This window comes from Leptodactylus fuscus, chromosome 1 (assembly GCF_031893055.1).
Source record: "Leptodactylus fuscus isolate aLepFus1 chromosome 1, aLepFus1.hap2, whole genome shotgun sequence".
Lineage (NCBI taxonomy): Eukaryota > Metazoa > Chordata > Amphibia > Anura > Leptodactylidae > Leptodactylus > Leptodactylus fuscus.
In genome coordinates, this window is record NC_134265.1 from 2,110,665 (window position 1) to 2,133,091 (window position 22,427).

Consider the following 22,427-nt stretch of genomic DNA (forward strand, 5'->3'; position numbering starts at 1 on the left):
CCCGGCCACTAGAAGGACATCAGGGCTGATTTTCTGACCTTAGAAAGTTCCTTCATTTGTGGTCGTATCCCCGTTTAACGTTTAATTATCTACAGATTTTTATGTACATGGGAGAATATCCCTTTAAGTAATAGATTGCAGTTGTTGGTTTACTAGCCAGGCTTTGGACTCTTGGCTCTATCAGTCTTGGCAGGATGTGGAGTCTCTTTTATTGATCGTAGGCTTGATTGCTATTATTGATGTCTTTTGCTTCTTTTTTGTTGCCCAGTATGGCGCTCCCATCTGCACTTTGATTTTGGGGATTCTGGAAGGGGGCGGGGTTATCCTCTATAAGTAGCGGCATGCATGCGCCCCTGTTTCCAGTAAGTCTCACCACTGCCTTGCACTTGGTGCTGAAGCTCTGCCACGTCTGGATGATTGGATCCATCTTCTAACTGTAAGTTTCACATTTGGTTTTGACTTATTCTGGTCTTGCCATTACGGACGCTTATTCCTGCTTCACATCTATGTTCTTCGGTAATCGGTTTGGCGAGTCCACTTGGAAACCCCCGAACGGAATACTGAAGGCATTGACAAGCGCTGAGCGTAGGACCCTATAGACTATAATGGGTCTGTGTTTTTTCCGCATGGTAAAGCGTTTCATGAGCAACTTCACTCTCCACATGACTCGTGCGGACACCGCGCGGAAAACACACAGACCTAAGATCACTGCTTGCCCCCAGTTTCATGTCCCCCCCATCTCTGCCCCCAGATTCATGTCCCCTCCATCTCTGCCCCCAGTTTCATGTCCCCCCTCCATCTCTGCCCCCAGATTCATGTCCCCTCCATTTCTGCCCCCAGATTCATGTCCTCTCCATCTCTGCCCCCAGATTCATGTCCCCTACATCTCTGCCCCCAAATTCATGTCCCCTCCATCTCTGCCCCCAGATTCATGTCCCCTCCATATCTGTCTCCAGATTCATGTCCCCCATCTCTGCCCCCAGATTCATGTCCCCCCATTTCTGCCCCCAGATTCATGTCCCTCCATATCTGTCCCCAGATTCATGTCCCCTCCATCTCTGCCCCCAGTTTCATGTCCCTCCATCTCTGCCCCCAGTTTCATGTCCCCTCCATCTCTGCCCCCAGATTCATGTCCCTCCATCTCTGCCCCCAGATTCATGTCCCCGCCATCTCTGCCCCCATATTCATGTCCCCTCCATCTCTGCCCCCAGATTCATGTCCCTCCATCTCTGCCCCCAGATTCATGTCCCCTCCATCTCTGCCCCCAGATACATGTCCCTCCATATCTGTCCCCAGATTCATGTCCCCTCCATCTCTGCCCCCAGATTCATGTCCCCCATCTCTGTCCCCAGATTCATGTCCCCCATCTCTGCCCCCAGATTCATGTCCCTCCATCTCTGCACCCAGATTCATGTCCCCACATCTCTGCCCCCAGATTCATGTCCCCACATCTCTGCCCCCAGATTCATGTCCTCTCCATCTCTGTCCCCAGATTCATGTCCCTCCATCTCTGCCCCCAGATTCATGTTCCCCATCTCTGCCCCCAGATTCATTTCCCTCCATCTCTGCCCCAGATTCATGTCCCTTCATCTCTGCCCCAGATTCATGTCCCTCCATCTCTGCCCCCAGATTCATGTCCCCTACATCTCTGCCCCCAGATTCATGTCCCCCCTTCATCTCTGCCCCCAGATTCATGTCCCCCCATCTCTGTCCCCAGATTCATGTCCCCATCTCTGCCCCCAGATTCATGTCCCTCCATCTCTGCCCCCAGATTCATGTCCCCACATCTCTGCCCCCAGATTCATGTCCCCACATCTCTGCCCCCAGATTCATGTCCCTCCATCTCTGCCCCCAGATTCATGTCCCCACATCTCTGCCCCCAGATTCATGTCCCCACATCTCTGCCCCCAGATTCATGTCCTCTCCATCTCTGTCCCCAGATTCATGTCCCCCATCTCTGCTCCAGTTTCATGTCCCCCCATCTCTGTCCCCAGATTCATGTCCCTCCATCTCTGCCCCCAGATTCATGTCCCCACATCTCTGCCCCCAGATTCATGTCCTCTCCATCTCTGTCCCCAGATTCATGTCCCCCATCTCTGCTCCAGATTCATGTTCCCCATCTCTGCCCCCAGATTCATTTCCCTCCATCTCTGCCCCAGATTCATGTCCCTCCATCTCTGCCCCCAGTTTCATGTCCCCTCCATTTCTGCCCCCAGATTCATGTCCCCTCCATCTCTGCCCCCAGATTCATGTCCCCTTCATCTCTGCCCCAGATTCATGTCCCTTCATCTCTGCCCCAGATTCATGTCCCTTCATCTCTGCCCCCAGATTCATGTCCCCTCCATCTCTGCCCCAGATTCATGTCCCTTCATCTCTGCACCCAGATTCATGTCCCTTCATCTCTGCACCCAGATTCATGTCCCCACATCTCTGCCCCCAGATTCATGTCCCCACATCTCTGCCCCCAGATTCATGTCCTCTCCATCTCTGTCCCCAGATTCATGTCCCCCATCTCTGCCCCCAGATTCATGTTCCCCATCTCTGCCCCCAGATTCATTTCCCTCCATCTCTGCCCCAGATTCATGTCCCTTCATCTCTGCCCCCAGATTCATGTCGCTCCATCTCTGCCCCCAGATTCATGTCCCCTACATCTCTGCCCCCAGATTCATGTCCCCCCTCCATCTCTGCCCCCAGATTCATGTCCCCCCATCTCTGTCCCCAGATTCATGTCCCTATCTGTCCCCAGATTCATGTCCCTCCATCTCTGCCCCCAGATTCATGTCCCCACATCTCTGCCCCCAGATTCATGTCCCCACATCTCTGCCCCCAGATTCATTTCCCTCCATCTCTGCCCCCAGATTCATGTTCCCCATCTCTGCCCCCAGATTCATGTCCCTACATCTCTGCCCCCAGTTTCATGTCCCCTCCATTTGTGCCCCCAGTTTCATGTCCCCTCCATTTCTGCCCCCAGATTCATGTCCCTGCCATCTCTGCCCCCAGATTCATGTATTCATGTCCCTGCCATCTCTGCTCCCAGATTCATGTCCCTCCATCTCTGCCCCCAGATTCATGTCCCCACATCTCTGCCCCCAGATTCATGTCCCCCATCTCTGCCCCCAGATTCATGTTCCCCATCTCTGCCCCCAGATTCATTTCCCTCCATCTCTGCCCCAGATTCATGTCCCTCCATCTCTGCCCCCAGTTTCATGTCCCCTCCATTTCTGCCCCCAGATTCATGTCCCCTCCATCTCTGCCCCCAGATTCATGTCCCCTCCATCTCTACCCCAGATTCATGTCCCTCCATCTCTGCCCCCAGTTTCATGTCCCCTCCATTTCTGCCCCCAGATTCATGTCCCCTCCATCTCTGCCCCCAGATTCATGTCCCCTCCATCTCTGCCCCAGATTCATGTCCCTTCATCTCTGCCCCCAGATTCATGTGCCCTCCATCTCTGCCCCAGATTCATGTCCCTCCATCTCTGCCCCCAGATTCATGTCCCCACATCTCTGCCCCCAGATTCATGTCCCCACATCTCTGCCCCCAGATTCATGTCCTCTCCATCTCTGTCCCCAGATTCATGTCCCCCATCTCTGCCCCAGATTCATGTTCCCCATCTCTGCCCCCAGATTCATTTCCCTCCATTTCTGCCCCAGATTCATGTCCCCCCATCTCTGCCCCCAGATTCATGTCCCTCCATCTCTGCCCCCAGATTCATGTCCCTCCATCTCTTCCCCCAGTTTCATGTCCCCTCCATTTCTGCCCCCAGATTCATGTCCCCTCCATCTCTGCCCCCAGATTCATGTCCCCTCCATCTCTGCCCCAGATTCATGTCCCTTCATCTCTGCCCCCAGATTCATGTCCCTTCATCTCTGCCCCCAGATTCATGTCCCTCCATCTCTGCTCCCAGATTCATGTCCCTTCATCTCTGCCCCCAGATTCATGTCCCCACCATCTCTGCCCCCAGATTCATGTCCCCGCCATCTCTGCCCCAGATTCATTTCCCTCTATCTTTGCCCCCAGATTCATGTCCCTCCATCTCTTCCCCCATATTCATGTCCCCCCTCCATATCTCTCCCAGATTCATGCCCCTCCATCTCTGCCCCCATATTCATGTCCCCTCCATCTGTGCCCCCAGAATTCATGTCCCCCCATCTCTGCCCCCTGATTCATGTCCCCTCCATCTCTGCCCCCAGATTCATGTCCCCCCATCTCTGCCCCCAGATTCATGTCCCCCCTCCATCTCTACGGAATACTGAACGCACTGACAAGCGGTGATCGTATGACCCTATAGAATATAATGGGGTCTGTGTTTTTTCTGCATGGTGTCTGCATGGTAAAGTGCTTCATGAGCTACTTCACTCTCCGCATGACTCGTGCAGACACCGCGCAGCAAAACAAACAGACCCAAGATCACTGCTTGCCCCAGTTTCATGTCCCCCCTCCATCTCTGCCCCCAGTTTCATGTCCCCTCCATTTCTGCTCCCAGATTCATGTCCCCCATCTCTGCCCCCAGTTTCATGTCCCCTCCATCTCTGCCCCCAGATTCATGTCATCTCCATCTCTGCCCCCAGATTCATGTCCCTCCATCTCTGCCCCCAGATTCATGTCCCCTCCATCTCTGCCCCCAGTTTCATGTCCTCTCCATCTCTGCCCCCAGATTCATGTCCTCTCCATCTCTGCCCCCAGATTCATGTCCCTCCATCTCTGCCCCCAGATTCATGTCCCCTCCATCTCTGCCCCAGATTCATGTCCCTTCATCTCTGCCCCCAGATTCATGTCCCTCCATCTCTGCCCCCAGATTCATGTCCCCTCCATTTCTGCCCCCATATTCATGTCCCCCTCCATCACTTCCCCCAGATTCATGTCCCCTCCATCTCTGTCCCCAGATTCATGTCCCCCATCTCTGACCCCAGATTCATGTCCTCTCCATCTCTGCCCCCAGATTCATGTCCTCTCCATCTCTGCCCCCAGATTCATGTCCCTCCATCTCTGCCCCCAGATTCATGTTCCCCATCTCTGCCCCCAGATTCATGTCCCCCCATCTCTGCCCCCAGATTCATGTCCCCTCCATCTCTGCCCCCAGATTCATGTCCCTCCATCTCTGCTCCAGATTCATTTCCCTCCATCTCTGCCCCCAGATTCATGTCCCTGCCATCTCTGCCCCCAGATTCATGTCCCCGCCATCTCTGCCCCCAGATTCATGTCCCCCCATCTCTGCCCCCAGATTCATTTCCCTCAATCTCTGCCCCCAGATTCATGTCCCTCTATCTCTGCCCCCAGATTCATGTCCCCGCCATCTCTGCCCCCAGATTCATGTCCCCCCATCTCTGCCCCCAGATTCATTTCCCTCAATCTCTGCCCCCAGATTCATGTCCCTCTATCTCTGCCCCCAGATTCATGTCCCCGCCATCTCTGCCCCCAGATTCATGTCCCTCCATCTCTGCCCCCAGATTCATGTCCCCTCCATCTCTGCCCCCAGATTCATGTCCCCCCATCTCTGCCCCCAGATTCATGTCCCCCCTCCATCTCTACGGAATACTGAACGCACTGACAAGCGGTGAGCGTATGACCCTATAGAATATAATGGGGTCTGTGTTTTTTCTGCATGGTGTCTGCATGGTAAAGTGCTTCATGAGCTACTTCACTCTCCGCATGACTCGTGCGGACACCGCGCGGCAAAACACACAGACCCAAGATCACTGCTTGCCCCAGTTTCATGTCCCCCCTCCATCTCTGCCCCCAGTTTCATGTCCCCTCCATTTCTGCTCCCAGATTCATGTCCCCCATCTCTGCCCCCAGTTTCATGTCCCCTCCATCTCTGCCCCCAGATTCATGTCATCTCCATCTCTGCCCCCAGATTCATGTCCCTCCATCTCTGCCCCCAGATTCATGTCCCCTCCATCTCTGCCCCCAGTTTCATGTCCTCTCCATCTCTGCCCCCAGATTCATGTCCTCTCCATCTCTGCCCCCAGATTCATGTCCCTCCATCTCTGCCCCCAGATTCATGTCCCCTCCATCTCTGCCCCAGATTCATGTCCCTTCATCTCTGCCCCCAGATTCATGTCCCTCCATCTCTGCCCCCAGATTCATGTCCCCTCCATTTCTGCCCCCATATTCATGTCCCCCTCCATCACTTCCCCCAGATTCATGTCCCCTCCATCTCTGTCCCCAGATTCATGTCCCCCATCTCTGACCCCAGATTCATGTCCTCTCCATCTCTGCCCCCAGATTCATGTCCTCTCCATCTCTGCCCCCAGATTCATGTCCCTCCATCTCTGCCCCCAGATTCATGTTCCCCATCTCTGCCCCCAGATTCATGTCCCCCCATCTCTGCCCCCAGATTCATGTCCCCTCCATCTCTGCCCCCAGATTCATGTCCCTCCATCTCTGCTCCAGATTCATTTCCCTCCATCTCTGCCCCCAGATTCATGTCCCTGCCATCTCTGCCCCCAGATTCATGTCCCCGCCATCTCTGCCCCCAGATTCATGTCCCCCCATCTCTGCCCCCAGATTCATTTCCCTCAATCTCTGCCCCCAGATTCATGTCCCTCTATCTCTGCCCCCAGATTCATGTCCCCGCCATCTCTGCCCCCAGATTCATGTCCCCCCATCTCTGCCCCCAGATTCATTTCCCTCAATCTCTGCCCCCAGATTCATGTCCCTCTATCTCTGCCCCCAGATTCATGTCCCCGCCATCTCTGCCCCCAGATTCATGTCCCTCCATCTCTGCCCCCAGATTCATGTCCCCTCCATCTCTGCCCCCAGATTCATGTCCCCCCATCTCTGCCCCCAGATTCATGTCCCCCCTCCATCTCTACGGAATACTGAACGCACTGACAAGCGGTGAGCGTATGACCCTATAGAATATAATGGGGTCTGTGTTTTTTCTGCATGGTGTCTGCATGGTAAAGTGCTTCATGAGCTACTTCACTCTCCGCATGACTCGTGCGGACACCGCGCGGCAAAACACACAGACCCAAGATCACTGCTTGCCCCAGTTTCATGTCCCCCCTCCATCTCTGCCCCCAGTTTCATGTCCTCTCCATCTCTGCCCCCAGTTTCATGTCCCCTCCATTTCTGCTCCCAGATTCATGTCCCCCATCTCTGCCCCAGTTTCATGTCCCCCATCTCTGTCCCCAGATTCATGTCCCTCCATCTCTGTCCCCAGATTCATGTCCTCTCTATCTCTGCCCCCAGATTCATGTCCCTACATCTCTGCCCCCAGATTCATGTCCTCTCCATCTCTGCCCCAGATTCATGTCCCCCCATCTCTGCCCCCAGATTCATGTCCCCTCCATCTCTGCCCCAGATTCATTTCCCTCCACCTCTGCCCCCAGATTCATGTCCCTGCCATCTCTGCCCCCAGATTCATGTCCCCGCCATCTCTGCCCCCAGATTCATGTCCTCGCCATCTCTGCCCCCAGATTCATTTCCCTCTATCTCTGCCCCCAGATTCATGTCCCTCTATCTCTGCCCCCATATTCATGTCCCCCCTCCATATCTCCCCCAGATTCATGCCCCTCCATCTCTGCCCCCATATTCATGTCCCCTCCATCTCTGCCCCCAGAATTCATGTCCCCCCATCTCTGCCCACAGATTCATGTCCCTCCATCTCTGACCCCAGATTCATGTCCCCTCCATCTCTGCCCCCAGATTCATGTCCCCCCATCTCTGCCCCCAGATTCATGTCCCCCCTCCATCTCTACGGAATACTGAACGCACTGACAAGCGGTGAGCGTATGACCCTATAGAATATAATGGGGTCTGTGTTTTTTCTGCATGGTGTCTGCATGGTAAAGTGCTTCATGAGCTACTTCACTCTCCGCATGACTCGTGCAGACACCGCGCAGCAAAACAAACAGACCCAAGATCACTGCTTGCCCCAGTTTCATGTCCCCCCTCCATCTCTGCCCCCAGTTTCATGTCCCCTCCATTTCTGCTCCCAGATTCATGTCCCTCCATCTCTGCCCCCAAATTCATGTCCCCCATCTCTGTCCCCAGATTCATGTCCTCTCCATCTCTGCCCCCAGATTCATGTCCTCTCCATCTCTGCCCCCAGATTCATGTCCCTCCATCTCTGTCCCCAGATTCATGTCCCCTCCATCTCTGCCCCCAGATTCATGTCCCTCCATCTCTGCCCCCAGATTCATGTAATCTCCATCTCTGCCCCCAGATTCATGTCCCTCCATCTCTGCCCCCAGATTCATGTCCCCTCCATCTCTGCCCCCAGATTCATGTCCTCTCCATCTCTGCCCCCAGATTCATGTCCCTCCATCTCTGCCCCCAGATTCATGTCCCCTCCATCTCTGCCCCCAGATTCATGTCCCCTCCATCTCTGCCCCCAGATTCATGTCCCTCTTCCATCTCTGCCCCCAGATTCATGTCCTCTCCATCTCTGCCCCCAGATTCATGTCCCTCCATCTCTGCCCCCAGATTCATGTCCCTCCATCTCTGCCCCCAGATTCATGTCCTCTCTATCTCTGCCCCCAGATTCATGTCCCTCCATCTCTGCCCCCAGATTCATGTCCCTCCATCTCCGCGGCAAAACTGTGTTTTTTTTTTAACTGTACACAAAGTCCTGCATGTCCGACTCTGTGTCCGGTTAAAAATAAAACTGGTTTCACCGCGGAGAGCATAAAACACTCCCCGGTGCTCACGGCCGGACCCAGTCTGACAGTTTTCCGTCTTCTGCTGGCAGAAGACGGAAACCTAGAACGGAGATCCGAATGCTGCTGTGAACCCAGCGTAAGTACTCCGGATTGTTGAATGCTGGATTCCCTCCGACCTTCTTCTTCTCCTGTACCCAATTCTGCTCCCTCTGCTTCTGGATAAGTTGTGTCCCTAAGGTGTGTGGTGGTTACCTGTCATCTGAAACAAAAACTGACTAAATTTTAGATTGAGGGGATATTGTCATTCTATAGGGAGAGAACCACCATGTAGGTGTGTGGAGTCTTATTAAGCCATGATCGCTCCACTGTGCAAAGGAACATGGGAAGAATATGCAAATCTGAGTTCCATGATGTAATTAGGAAGCCATTGCCTCAAGAATGCACACCAATAGAGGGCGCTGACTGAGAATGTGCAAGTCTGTCTTCTATGATGTAATTAGGAACCCTGTCTAAGCCTCTCACCTCTGCCAGGTCAGTCCTCTCTGCGCCAAGCTGATGAGATGCAAATACATTGAAACAGCTGTCCTTGGCTGAAAGACTGTATCTGGTAAAATCCCAACATCATTGCAAACAAAGGCCTCTGAGAAGGTCGGCATGATGTTAAAGGGAGCGCCCTCTATTGGTTTGCTTGACTGAGACACTGTGTTCCTAATAACATCATGGAAGACAGACTTGCATATTCTCAGTCAGCGCCCTCTATTGGTGTGCATTCTTGAGGCACTGACTTCCTAATTGCATCATGGAAGTCAGATTTGCATATTTTTCCCATACAAATTTGAGATGACCATTAGATGTTTTCTTTATTTTGTATTTGAGGATCTTTTGCTTATACACATGTAATGATTTCAGGATCTGCAAGAAATTAAGATTGTTCTTTTTCTTCTTTGGGCTTTTGTATAATCTCTTGTGGACTAATAGACCTCTATCTATATACTGGGGTATATGGGTGTCACATATTTATACTTTAATGTCGGTATAGACATCATGTGGGCCAGACCAGTGCTGTGACGCATAATGACAGCAGACTGGCCCACGTGACGTCTGAGAAATTACCGACGGGGCCCAAAGACTCTAGGGAGTCACTGGAGAGTGCAGGAGAGGTGAGTAACATTGTTCTTTTATGTTTCTCACCTCCCCTGGGCCTCCGATCTCTCTGGGGTCTGAAGAGACTCCCTAGTATAATAATAGCAGTAGTTGTTGAGGTTTTGGGCCCGCAGCCTCACTTACTGATCCCTGTTCCGGCTCACAGCTGCCTCTGCTTCTCCTTCTGCCCTCCAGGGGGCCCTAGTGAGTTGATATGGGACACAGAAGGGTAAGCAGAAACGGCTGTGAGCAGAAGCAGGGATCGGTAAGTAAGTAGGCCTGTTACCTGCTGGGGTTACTCTAGGAGGTTTATGGCCTATTAATAAGCATCAGACGCCTGCTGAGCCCCCTAAGGTCCCGAGCCCTGTGGTAGCCGCTTCGGCTACTAAACCGGTATTTATGCCGCTGCACATAGGGCTCATTTCTTCATGTAGAAATGCTCAGGGGATGATAGGACTTATATAACAACTTAGAGAAACTTTAGGTTGGAGAAGCCAGTAATAAAGCATTGTGCGTGATAATCCCAGAACTCTCGAAGTTGTCAGACTCATGTATATAATGCCTTAGTAATCGGTCCTGTCTCTCCCACCCACCCCACCACTTACCTTCCCACTGACTTAGCTTCTCTCAGCATCTTCTCAGCACTTTCCAGCTCCTTCTGGACATTGCTTGAGATGTTGGTTTGTTCCTGGAGCTGGTCTTTGGTTTGTCGTAGTGAGGAGGCGAGCCGCTCTGTGTCCTCTGTCATCTTCTCCACTCTCCGCTGAGTCTCTTGTAGGTCTCTCCGCAGGGTGCTCAGGACCTTCTCCTTACTCTGCAGGTTCTCCATTAGACTTTCATTCATTGCTTGGTGATCTGCCATGAGGTCCTGAAGTTCGTTGGACACATGAAGATCTGGAGGAGCAAAACCCGATATTGTCCCGATAAATTCTTCACCACAATCGCCAAACAACAAACTTTCTAATTATTTGTAAGTTTTTGGTTTATTTTTTCCTCAAACAAAGTTACAGTGAGCATAAAACATGGCCACTCTGTCCCCTCCAGTACTGGTCAAGGCTGGGAAAGGTTCTCATTCTGCCATTTCAGGCCCAGAGACTCTGGACGGAGGTGGCTGCAATGCTGGACATTGAAGACTCCTCTAAGTTTCTGAATTCTAAGCATTTTTGGAACCAAGTGGGGGTTGTGGGGGTTATTAGAGGTGCAGTACGTGATTACCTGGCACAGATCACAATCAGCATCTATCAAGAAAGATATGTCTAGGAGGCTGTTGCCATAGGGAAGATGTCCTGTAATCTGCCCTGTTCAACCCTTCCTAAGATCTCCTGTGTAAAAGTCTCATGACATTGGTTCACTCCAAGTGACAGCTGTCACCAAGGAGCAGGGACTTCACCCAGGAGGTGGGCATAGGCTGGAAGACATTGTGAGAGATGACTGGATGCCCCATCAGAGCACTGGAAAGGGGAGTATCAGGGTGTGTTTTTTATGCACTGAAGACATTTGAACCAAAACATGTGAGTGACACTTGCAAATATTCAACAAATATCGCAATTTTGTCATCATGAACAATATCCTTTCTTAGGAATAGGCCATCACTCTGAGGGGGTCCACCACCCAAAGGATTCTGCTACCTCCACACTCTTTCACTGGGCACTCTATGGCCTCTTAAGTATGCTGCCACCTCCACAGGTCACTGTATGGCCTCCTAAAGCTGCTACTAACTCCACATTATGTCACCTTGCCACTCTGTAACCTCCTCACACTGTAGCCACCTCCACACTTTGTCATCAGGCACTCTGTGACCTCTTAAGGCTGCTGCCACCATCTCACTCTGTCACCGGGTCACTGTATGGCCTCCTAACGCTACTGCTACCGCCACATTACGTCACATTGCCACTGTGTGGCCTCCTCACATTGCTGCCACCTCCACACTCTGTCACCAGACACTATATGGCCTCCTCACACTGCTGCCACCTCCACACTCTGCCACCAGGCATTCTATGACCTCCTAAGCCTGCTGCCACCTCCACAGTATGTCAACTTACTACTTTGTGACCTCTTCTCGCTGTTGCTACCTCCACACTCTGTCAAAGGGCACTGTATAGTATCCTAAGGCTGCTGATACCTCCACATTTATGTCAGTGTGCCACTTTGTGGCCTCTTCTTGCTGTTGACAACCTCCACATTATGTCCTCTTGATCTCTATGGCTTGCTTATACCGTTGCCAACCTCTATAATCTTTCATTGGGCACTCTTTGGCCTCCTAAGGCTGCTGTCATCTTCATACTCTGTTAGCAGTCACTGTATGGACTCCAGAGGCTGCTTCTACCTCCACATTATGTCACCTTGCAACCCTGTGGCCTCCTCACACTGTTGCCACCACCATACTCTGTCATTGGAAACACTATGGCCTCCTAAGGCTGCTGCCACTTCCAAACTCCAACCTCCACATTATGAGCAGAATGTGTATTAGCTTATTAGCGGTGGAGACCGAACATGAATTGTTAAATTGTTCTACTTCTTCTCTTGTAGACTAATCCACGTCAGATACATCCACAGGGAACACATCTACAGGAGACAAATCCACAGCAGACATGCTTCTCCTACTTCTATCACTGACCCTGGCCATCGGAAGTTCACATGGTCAGTTTCCCCGTGTCTGTCTGACAGAGGACGCTCAACTTAATAAAACATGTTGTCCTTTATGGAATGGAAGTCCCTGTGGCAGAAATGCAAAACGTGGAGTTTGCGTTGATTGGATGGCAAGAAGAGGTTCTAAGGACACCCAATACTATGATGACCGTCTGAACTGGCCACAAGGCCACTTTGCCTTCACCTGTGAGTGTTTTGGTAACTATGGTGGGTTTAACTGCGGGAAGTGCAAGCCTGGATATTCTGGTGACAAATGTGGTATAAGAAAAACTGTGGTGAGGAAAGAGATCCGGGAGTTGTCCGTGTTAGAAAGAAGGAGGTTCTTCAGTTACCTCAACCTGGCCAAATACACCATCAGTAAGAACTATGTCATACTGGTCACTGGTGACAGACACCACCGCAGCACGTATAAATTTATCAATGCCACCATTTATGATATTTTTGCTTGGATACATTATTACGCCATGAAGCCAATACTGGTGAACAGCACCTTCACCTCAAAAACCAACTATGCCCACGCGGGTCCAGCCTTCCCAGGGTGGCATCGTAGGCTGCTCCTCTTCCTGGAGAGCGAGATCCAGGAGCTGATGGGAGACGAGGACTTTACACTTCCATATTTTGACTGGAGTCATGAGAAAAACTGCTCCGTCTGCACTGAAGACTTCCTGGGCAGTACTGACCTACAAGGCAATATCATCTCGTCATCATACTTTGCTTCCTGGGGGGTGAGTGACACATTGTACTACTTCCTGTAAGTTTTGTTTGTTAGTCCTAGACAGAACAATAATGGGGGAAGGGGAATGGCCTCAATGGCTTTGGCCACATTGGATTATAATGGTTGGTTACCATCTGGCTGCAGAGTTGTCTAGCAGGGGATAAACCACAACACACAAGAGTGTCAGACTATATGGGTCACGTACAAAGGTAACTAGGGCTAGAGTAACCTATAACCGAACACTGGCCTCTAAAAACGCCCTATAATAACCAGGACCCACAGCCCATTAGAACTAGTGACACCAACACAGTATCTATAATGTAAGGCGGTACACACTGCTGCCTAATGCTATACTGCCATATAGTCACTCACGTACAGCTCAAAGAACTCAGAGATTACTCCAAGCTGAGGCACAAAATGGATTAATAAAAATCAATGAAACTTAAATGAGCACATACCATGGTAAGTACAGTCTGTGATGGGTACACAGGTAAGCACTTATAATCTCTATTGGATACACAGATTGGTAGTTACAGTCTCTGAGGGGCACACAGCTTAGTGGTTACAGTCTCTGAGGGGCACACAGCTTAGTGGTTACAGTCTCTGATGGGCACACAGCTTAGTGGTTACAGTCTCTGGTGGGCACACAGCTTAGTGGTTACAGTCTCTGATGGGCACACAGCTTAGTGGTTACAGTATCTGAGGGGCACACAGCTTAGTGGTTACAGTCTCTGAGGGGCACACAGCTTAGTGGTTACAGTCTCTGATGGGCACACAGCTTAGTGGTTACAGTCTCTGATAGGCACACAGCTTAGTGGTTACAGTCTCTGATGGGCACACAGCTTAGTGGTTACAGTCTCTGAGGGGCACACAGCTTAGTGGTTACAGTCTCTGAGGGGCACACAGCTTAGTGGTTACAGTCTTTGTGGGCACACAGCTTAGTGGTTACAGTCTCTGGTGGGCACACAGCTTAGTGGTTACAGTCTCTGAGGGGCACACAGTTTAGTGGTTACAGTCTCTGAGGGGCACACAGCTTAGTGGTTACAGTCTCTGAGGGGCACACAGCTTAGTGGTTACAGTCTCTGATGGGCACACAGCTTAGTGGTTACAGTCTCTGGTGGGCACACAGCTTAGTGGTTACAGTCTCTGAGGGGCACACAGCTTAGTGGTTACAGTCTCTGATGGGCACACAGTTTAGTGGTTACAGTCTCTGAGGGGCACACAGCTTAGTGGTTACAGTCTCTGAGGAGCACACAGCTTAGTGGTTACAGTCTCTGATGGGCACACAGCTTAGTGATTACAGTCTCTGGTGGGCACACAGCTTAGTGGTTACAATCTCTCAGGAGCACAAAGCTTAGTGATTACAGTCTCTGAGGGGCCCACAGCTTAGTGGTTACAGTCTTTGTGGACACACAGCTTAGTGGTTACAGTCTTTGTGGGCACACAGCTAAGTGGTTACAGTCTCTGATGGGCACACAGATTAGTGGTTACAGTCTCTGATGGGCACACAACTTAGTGGTTACAGTCTCTGAGGGACACACAGCTTAGTGGTTACAGTCTCTGATGGGCACACAGCTTAGTGGTTACAGTCTCTGAGGAGGACACAGCTTAGTGGTTACAGTCTCTGAGGGGCACACAGCTTAGTGGTTACAGTCTTTGGTAGGCACACAGCTTAGTGGTTACAGTTTCTGATGGGCACACAGCTTAGTGGTTACAGTCTCTAATGGGCACACAGCTTAGTGGTTACAGTCTCTGATGAGTACACAGCTTAGTGGTTACAGTCTCTGGTGGGCACACAGCTTAGTGGTTACAGTCTCTGGTGGGCACACAGCTTAGTAGTTACAGTCTTTGAGGAGCACACAGCTTAGTGGTTACAGTCTCTGGTGGGCACACAGCTTAGTGGTTACAGTCTCTGATAAGCACACAGCTTAGTGGTTACAGTCTCTGATGGGCACACAGCTTAGTGGTTACAGTCTCTGAGGGGCACACAGTTTAGTACTTACAGTCTCTGATGAGTACACAGCTTAGTGGTTACAGTCTCTGGTGGGCACACAGCTTAGTGGTTACAGTCTCTGGTGGGCACACAGCTTAGTGGTTACAGTCTCTGGTGGGCACACAGCTTAGTGGTTACAGTCTCTGATGGGCACACAGCTTAGTGGTTACAGTCTCTGGTGGGCACACAGCTTAGTGGTTACAATCTCTGATGGGCACACAGCTTAGTGGTTACAGTCTCTGATAAGCACACAGCTTAGTGGTTACAGTCTCTGATGGGCACACAGCTTAGTGGTTACAGTCTCTGAGGGACACACAGCTTAGTGGTTACAGTCTCTGATGGGCACACAGCTTAGTGGTTACAGTCTCTGAGGAGGACACAGCTTAGTGGTTACAGTCTCTGAGGGGCACACAGCTTAGTGGTTACAGTCTTTGGTAGGCACACAGCTTAGTGGTTACAGTTTCTGATGGGCACACAGCTTAGTGGTTACAGTCTCTAATGGGCACACAGCTTAGTGGTTACAGTCTCTGATGAGTACACAGCTTAGTGGTTACAGTCTCTGGTGGGCACACAGCTTAGTGGTTACAGTCTCTGGTGGGCACACAGCTTAGTAGTTACAGTCTTTGAGGAGCACACAGCTTAGTGGTTACAGTCTCTGGTGGGCACACAGCTTAGTGGTTACAGTCTCTGATAAGCACACAGCTTAGTGGTTACAGTCTCTGATGGGCACACAGCTTAGTGGTTACAGTCTCTGAGGGGCACACAGTTTAGTACTTACAGTCTCTGATGAGTACACAGCTTAGTGGTTACAGTCTCTGGTGGGCACACAGCTTAGTGGTTACAGTCTCTGGTGGGCACACAGCTTAGTGGTTACAGTCTCTGATGGGCACACAGCTTAGTGGTTACAGTCTCTGATGGGCACACAGCTTAGTGGTTACAGTCTCTGATGGGCACACAGCTTAGTGGTTACAGTCTCTGGTGGGCACACAGCTTAGTGGTTACAGTCTCTGAGGGGCACACAGTTTAGTGGTTACAGTCTCTGAGGGGCACACAGCTTAGTGGTTACAGTCTCTGAGGAGCACACAGCTTAGTGGTTACAGTCTCTAATGGGCACAGAGCTTAGTAGTTACAGTCTCTGATGAGTACACAGCTTAGTGGTTACAGTCTCTGATGGGCACACAGCTTAGTGGTTACAATCTCTCAGGAGCACAAAGCTTAGTGATTACAGTCTCTGAGGGGCCCACAGCTTAGTGGTTACAGTCTTTGTGGACACACAGCTTAGTGGTTACAGTCTCTGATGGGCACACAGCTTAGTGGTTACAGTCTCTGAGGGACACACAGCTTAGTGGTTACAGTCTCTGATGGGCACACAACTTAGTGGTTACAGTCTCTGAGGGACACACAGCTTAGTGGTTACAGTCTCTGATGGGCACACAGCTTAGTGGTTACAGTCTCTGAGGAGGACACAGCTTAGTGGTTACAGTCTCTGAGGGGCACACAGCTTAGTGGTTACAGTCTTTGGTAGGCACACAGCTTAGTGGTTACAGTTTCTGATGGGCACACAGCTTAGTGGTTACAGTCTCTAATGGGCACACAGCTTAGTGGTTACAGTCTCTGATGAGTACACAGCTTAGTGGTTACAGTCTCTGGTGGGCACACAGCTTAGTGGTTACAGTCTCTGGTGGGCACACAGCTTAGTAGTTACAGTCTTTGAGGAGCACACAGCTTAGTGGTTACAGTCTCTGGTGGGCACACAGCTTAGTGGTTACAGTCTCTGATAAGCACACAGCTTAGTGGTTACAGTCTCTGATGGGCACACAGCTTAGTGGTTACAGTCTCTGAGGGGCACACAGTTTAGTACTTACAGTCTCTGATGAGTACACAGCTTAGTGGTTACAGTCTCTGGTGGGCACACAGCTTAGTGGTTACAGTCTCTGGTGGGCACACAGCTTAGTGGTTACAGTCTCTGGTGGGCACACAGCTTAGTGGTTACAGTCTCTGATGGGCACACAGCTTAGTGGTTACAGTCTCTGGTGGGCACACAGCTTAGTGGTTACAATCTCTGATGGGCACACAGCTTAGTGGTTACAGTCTCTGATAAGCACACAGCTTAGTGGTTACAGTCTCTGATGGGCACACAGCTTCGTGGTTACAGTCTCTGAGGGACACACAGCTTAGTGGTTACAGTCTCTGATGGGCACACAGCTTAGTGGTTACAGTCTCTGAGGAGGACACAGCTTAGTGGTTACAGTCTCTGAGGGGCACACAGCTTAGTGGTTACAGTCTTTGGTAGGCACACAGCTTAGTGGTTACAGTTTCTGATGGGCACACAGCTTAGTGGTTACAGTCTCTAATGGGCACACAGCTTAGTGGTTACAGTCTCTGATGAGTACACAGCTTAGTGGTTACAGTCTCTGGTGGGCACACAGCTTAGTGGTTACAGTCTCTGGTGGGCACACAGCTTAGTAGTTACAGTCTTTGAGGAGCACACAGCTTAGTGGTTACAGTCTCTGGTGGGCACACAGCTTAGTGGTTACAGTCTCTGATAAGCACACAGCTTAGTGGTTACAGTCTCTGATGGGCACACAGCTTAGTGGTTACAGTCTCTGAGGGGCACACAGTTTAGTACTTACAGTCTCTGATGAGTACACAGCTTAGTGGTTACAGTCTCTGGTGGGCACACAGCTTAGTGGTTACAGTCTCTGGTGGGCACACAGCTTAGTGGTTACAGTCTCTGATGGGCACACAGCTTAGTGGTTACAGTCTCTGATGGGCACACAGCTTAGTGGTTACAGTCTCTGGTGGGCACACAGCTTAGTGGTTACAATCTCTGATGGGCACACAGCTTAGTGGTTACAGTCTCTGATGGGCACACAGCTTAGTGGTTACAGTCTCTGATGGGCACACAGCTTAGTGGTTACAGTCTCTGGTGGGCACACAGCTTAGTGGTTACAGTCTCTGAGGGGCACACAGTTTAGTGGTTACAGTCTCTGAGGGGCACACAGCTTAGTGGTTACAGTCTCTGAGGAGCACACAGCTTAGTGGTTACAGTCTCTGATGGGCACACAGCTTAGTGATTACAGTCTCTGGTGGGCACACAGCTTAGTGGTTACAATCTCTCAGGAGCACAAAGCTTAGTGATTACAGTCTCTGAGGGGCCCACAGCTTAGTGGTTACAGTCTTTGTGGACACACAGCTTAGTGGTTACAGTCTTTGTGGGCACACAGCTAAGTGGTTACAGTCTCTGATGGGCACACAGATTAGTGGTTACAGTCTCTGATGGGCACACAACTTAGTGGTTACAGTCTCTGAGGGACACACAGCTTAGTGGTTACAGTCTCTGATGGGCACACAGCTTAGTGGTTACAGTCTCTGAGGAGGACACAGCTTAGTGGTTACAGTCTCTGAGGGGCACACAGCTTAGTGGTTACAGTCTTTGGTAGGCACACAGCTTAGTGGTTACAGTTTCTGATGGGCACACAGCTTAGTGGTTACAGTCTCTAATGGGCACACAGCTTAGTGGTTACAGTCTCTGATGAGTACACAGCTTAGTGGTTACAGTCTCTGGTGGGCACACAGCTTAGTGGTTACAGTCTCTGGTGGGCACACAGCTTAGTAGTTACAGTCTTTGAGGAGCACACAGCTTAGTGGTTACAGTCTCTGGTGGGCACACAGCTTAGTGGTTACAGTCTCTGATAAGCACACAGCTTAGTGGTTACAGTCTCTGATGGGCACACAGCTTAGTGGTTACAGTCTCTGAGGGGCACACAGTTTAGTACTTACAGTCTCTGATGAGTACACAGCTTAGTGGTTACAGTCTCTGGTGGGCACACAGCTTAGTGGTTACAGTCTCTGGTGGGCACACAGCTTAGTGGTTACAGTCTCTGGTGGGCACACAGCTTAGTGGTTACAGTCTCTGATGGGCACACAGCTTAGTGGTTACAGTCTCTGGTGGGCACACAGCTTAGTGGTTACAATCTCTGATGGGCACACAGCTTAGTGGTTACAGTCTCTGATAAGCACACAGCTTAGTGGTTACAGTCTCTGATGGGCACACAGCTTAGTGGTTACAGTCTCTGAGGGGCACACAGTTTAGTACTTACAGTCTCTGAGAGGCACACAGCTTATTGGTTACAGTCTCTAAGGGGCACACAGCTTAGTGATTACAGTCTCTGATGGGCACACAGCTTAGTGGTTACAGTCTCTAAGGGGCACACAGCTTAGTGGTTACAGTCTCTTATGGGCACACAACTTAGTGGTTACAGTCTCTGATGGACACACAGCTTAGTGGTTACAGTCTCTGAGGAGCACAAAGCTTAGTAGTTACAGTCTCTGGTGGGCACACAGCTTAGTGGTTACAGTCTCTGAGGGGCACACAGCTTAGTGGTTACAGTCTCTGAGGAGCACAAAGCTTAGTGGTTACAGTCTCTGATGGGCACACAGCTTAGTGGTTACAGTCTTTGAGGAGGACACAGCTTAGTGGTTACAGTCTCTGAGGGGCACACAGCTTAGTGGTTACAGTTTCTGATGGGCACACAGCTTAGTGGTTACAGTCTCTAATGGGCACAGAGCTTAGTAGTTACAGTCTCTGATGAGTACACAGCTTAGTGGTTACAGTCTCTGGTGGGCACACAGCTTAGTGGTTACAATCTCTGATGGGCACACAGCTTAGTGGTTACAGTCTCTGATAAGCACACAGCTTAGTGGTTACAGTCTCTGATGGGTACACAGCTTAGTAGTTACAGTCTCTGATGGGCACACAGCTTAGTGGTTACAGTCTCTGGTGGGCACACAGCTTAGTGGTTACAGTCTCTGAGGGGCACACAGCTTAGTGGTTACAGTCTCTGATGGGCACACAGCTTAGTGGTTACAGTCTCTGGTGGGCACACAGCTTAGTGGTTACAGTCTCTGATGAGCACACTGCTTAGTAGTTACAGTCTCTGATGGGCCCACAGCTTAGTAGTTATAGTCTCTGATGGGCATACAGCTTAGTGGTTACAGTCTCTGAGGGGCACACAGCTTAGTGGTTACAGTTTCTGATGGGCACACAGCTTAGTGGTTACAGTCTCTAATGGGCACAGAGCTTAGTAGTTACAGTCTCTGATGAGTACACAGCTTAGTAGTTATAGTCTCTGATGGGCACACAGCTTAGTGGTTACAGTCTCTGGTGGGCACACAGCTTAGTGGTTACAATCTCTGATGGGCACACAGCTTAGTGGTTACAGTCTCTGATAAGCACACAGCTTAGTGGTTACAGTCTCTGATGGGCACACAGCTTAGTAGTTACAGTCTCTGATGGGCACACAGCTTAGTGGTTACAGTCTCTGATGGGCACACAGCTTAGTGGTTACAGTCTCTGGTGGGCACACAGCTTAGTGGTTACAGTCTCTGGTGGGCACACAGCTTAGTAGTTACAGTCTTTGAGGAGCACACAGCTTAGTGGTTACAGTCTCTGGTGGGCACACAGCTTAGTGGTTACAGTCTCTGATAAGCACACAGCTTAGTGGTTACAGTCTCTGATGGGCACACAGCTTAGTGGTTACAGTCTCTGAGGGGCACACAGTTTAGTACTTACAGTCTCTGATGAGTACACAGCTTAGTGGTTACAGTCTCTGGTGGGCACACAGCTTAGTGGTTACAGTCTCTGGTGGGCACACAGCTTAGTGGTTACAGTCTCTGATGGGCACACAGCTTAGTGGTTACAGTCTCTGATGGGCACACAGCTTAGTGGTTACAGTCTCTGGTGGGCACACAGCTTAGTGGTTACAATCTCTGATGGGCACACAGCTTAGTGGTTACAGTCTCTGATGGGCACACAGCTTAGTGGTTACAGTCTCTGATGGGCACACAGCTTAGTGGTTACAGTCTCTGGTGGGCACACAGCTTAGTGGTTACAGTCTCTGAGGGGCACACAGTTTAGTGGTTACAGTCTCTGAGGGGCACACAGCTTAGTGGTTACAGTCTCTGAGGAGCACACAGCTTAGTGGTTACAGTCTCTGATGGGCACACAGCTTAGTGATTACAGTCTCTGGTGGGCACACAGCTTAGTGGTTACAATCTCTCAGGAGCACAAAGCTTAGTGATTACAGTCTCTGAGGGGCCCACAGCTTAGTGGTTACAGTCTTTGTGGACACACAGCTTAGTGGTTACAGTCTTTGTGGGCACACAGCTAAGTGGTTACAGTCTCTGATGGGCACACAGATTAGTGGTTACAGTCTCTGATGGGCACACAACTTAGTGGTTACAGTCTCTGAGGGACACACAGCTTAGTGGTTACAGTCTCTGATGGGCACACAGCTTAGTGGTTACAGTCTCTGAGGAGGACACAGCTTAGTGGTTACAGTCTCTGAGGGGCACACAGCTTAGTGGTTACAGTCTTTGGTAGGCACACAGCTTAGTGGTTACAGTTTCTGATGGGCACACAGCTTAGTGGTTACAGTCTCTAATGGGCACACAGCTTAGTGGTTACAGTCTCTGATGAGTACACAGCTTAGTGGTTACAGTCTCTGGTGGGCACACAGCTTAGTGGTTACAGTCTCTGGTGGGCACACAGCTTAGTAGTTACAGTCTTTGAGGAGCACACAGCTTAGTGGTTACAGTCTCTGGTGGGCACACAGCTTAGTGGTTACAGTCTCTGATAAGCACACAGCTTAGTGGTTACAGTCTCTGATGGGCACACAGCTTAGTGGTTACAGTCTCTGAGGGGCACACAGTTTAGTACTTACAGTCTCTGATGAGTACACAGCTTAGTGGTTACAGTCTCTGGTGGGCACACAGCTTAGTGGTTACAGTCTCTGGTGGGCACACAGCTTAGTGGTTACAGTCTCTGGTGGGCACACAGCTTAGTGGTTACAGTCTCTGATGGGCACACAGCTTAGTGGTTACAGTCTCTGGTGGGCACACAGCTTAGTGGTTACAATCTCTGATGGGCACACAGCTTAGTGGTTACAGTCTCTGATAAGCACACAGCTTAGTGGTTACAGTCTCTGATGGGCACACAGCTTAGTGGTTACAGTCTCTGAGGGGCACACAGTTTAGTACTTACAGTCTCTGAGAGGCACACAGCTTATTGGTTACAGTCTCTAAGGGGCACACAGCTTAGTGATTACAGTCTCTGATGGGCACACAGCTTAGTGGTTACAGTCTCTAAGGGGCACACAGCTTAGTGGTTACAGTCTCTTATGGGCACACAACTTAGTGGTTACAGTCTCTGATGGACACACAGCTTAGTGGTTACAGTCTCTGAGGAGCACAAAGCTTAGTAGTTACAGTCTCTGGTGGGCACACAGCTTAGTGGTTACAGTCTCTGAGGGGCACACA

General features: G+C 50.7%; 1 protein-coding gene across 2 annotated transcripts in view; it reads left to right on the forward strand.

Moving 5' to 3' along the window:
- Window positions 1-361: 361 nt before the first annotated feature.
- Window positions 362-22,427, forward strand: part of LOC142197054 (tyrosinase-like) — a 35,915-nt gene continuing 13,849 nt past the window's right edge. The window contains exons 1-3 of one of the 2 annotated variants that reach the window (XM_075267095.1): window positions 370-436; window positions 10,571-10,720; window positions 12,280-13,124. In XM_075267095.1, coding sequence (XP_075123196.1) covers window positions 12,342-13,124 — 783 coding nt within the window. In that variant the 5' untranslated portion in view covers window positions 370-436; window positions 10,571-10,720; window positions 12,280-12,341. Of the gene's footprint in view, window positions 437-10,570; window positions 10,721-12,279; window positions 13,125-22,427 lie in introns of both variants that reach the window. The other variant, XM_075267086.1, reaches the window with a different exon arrangement.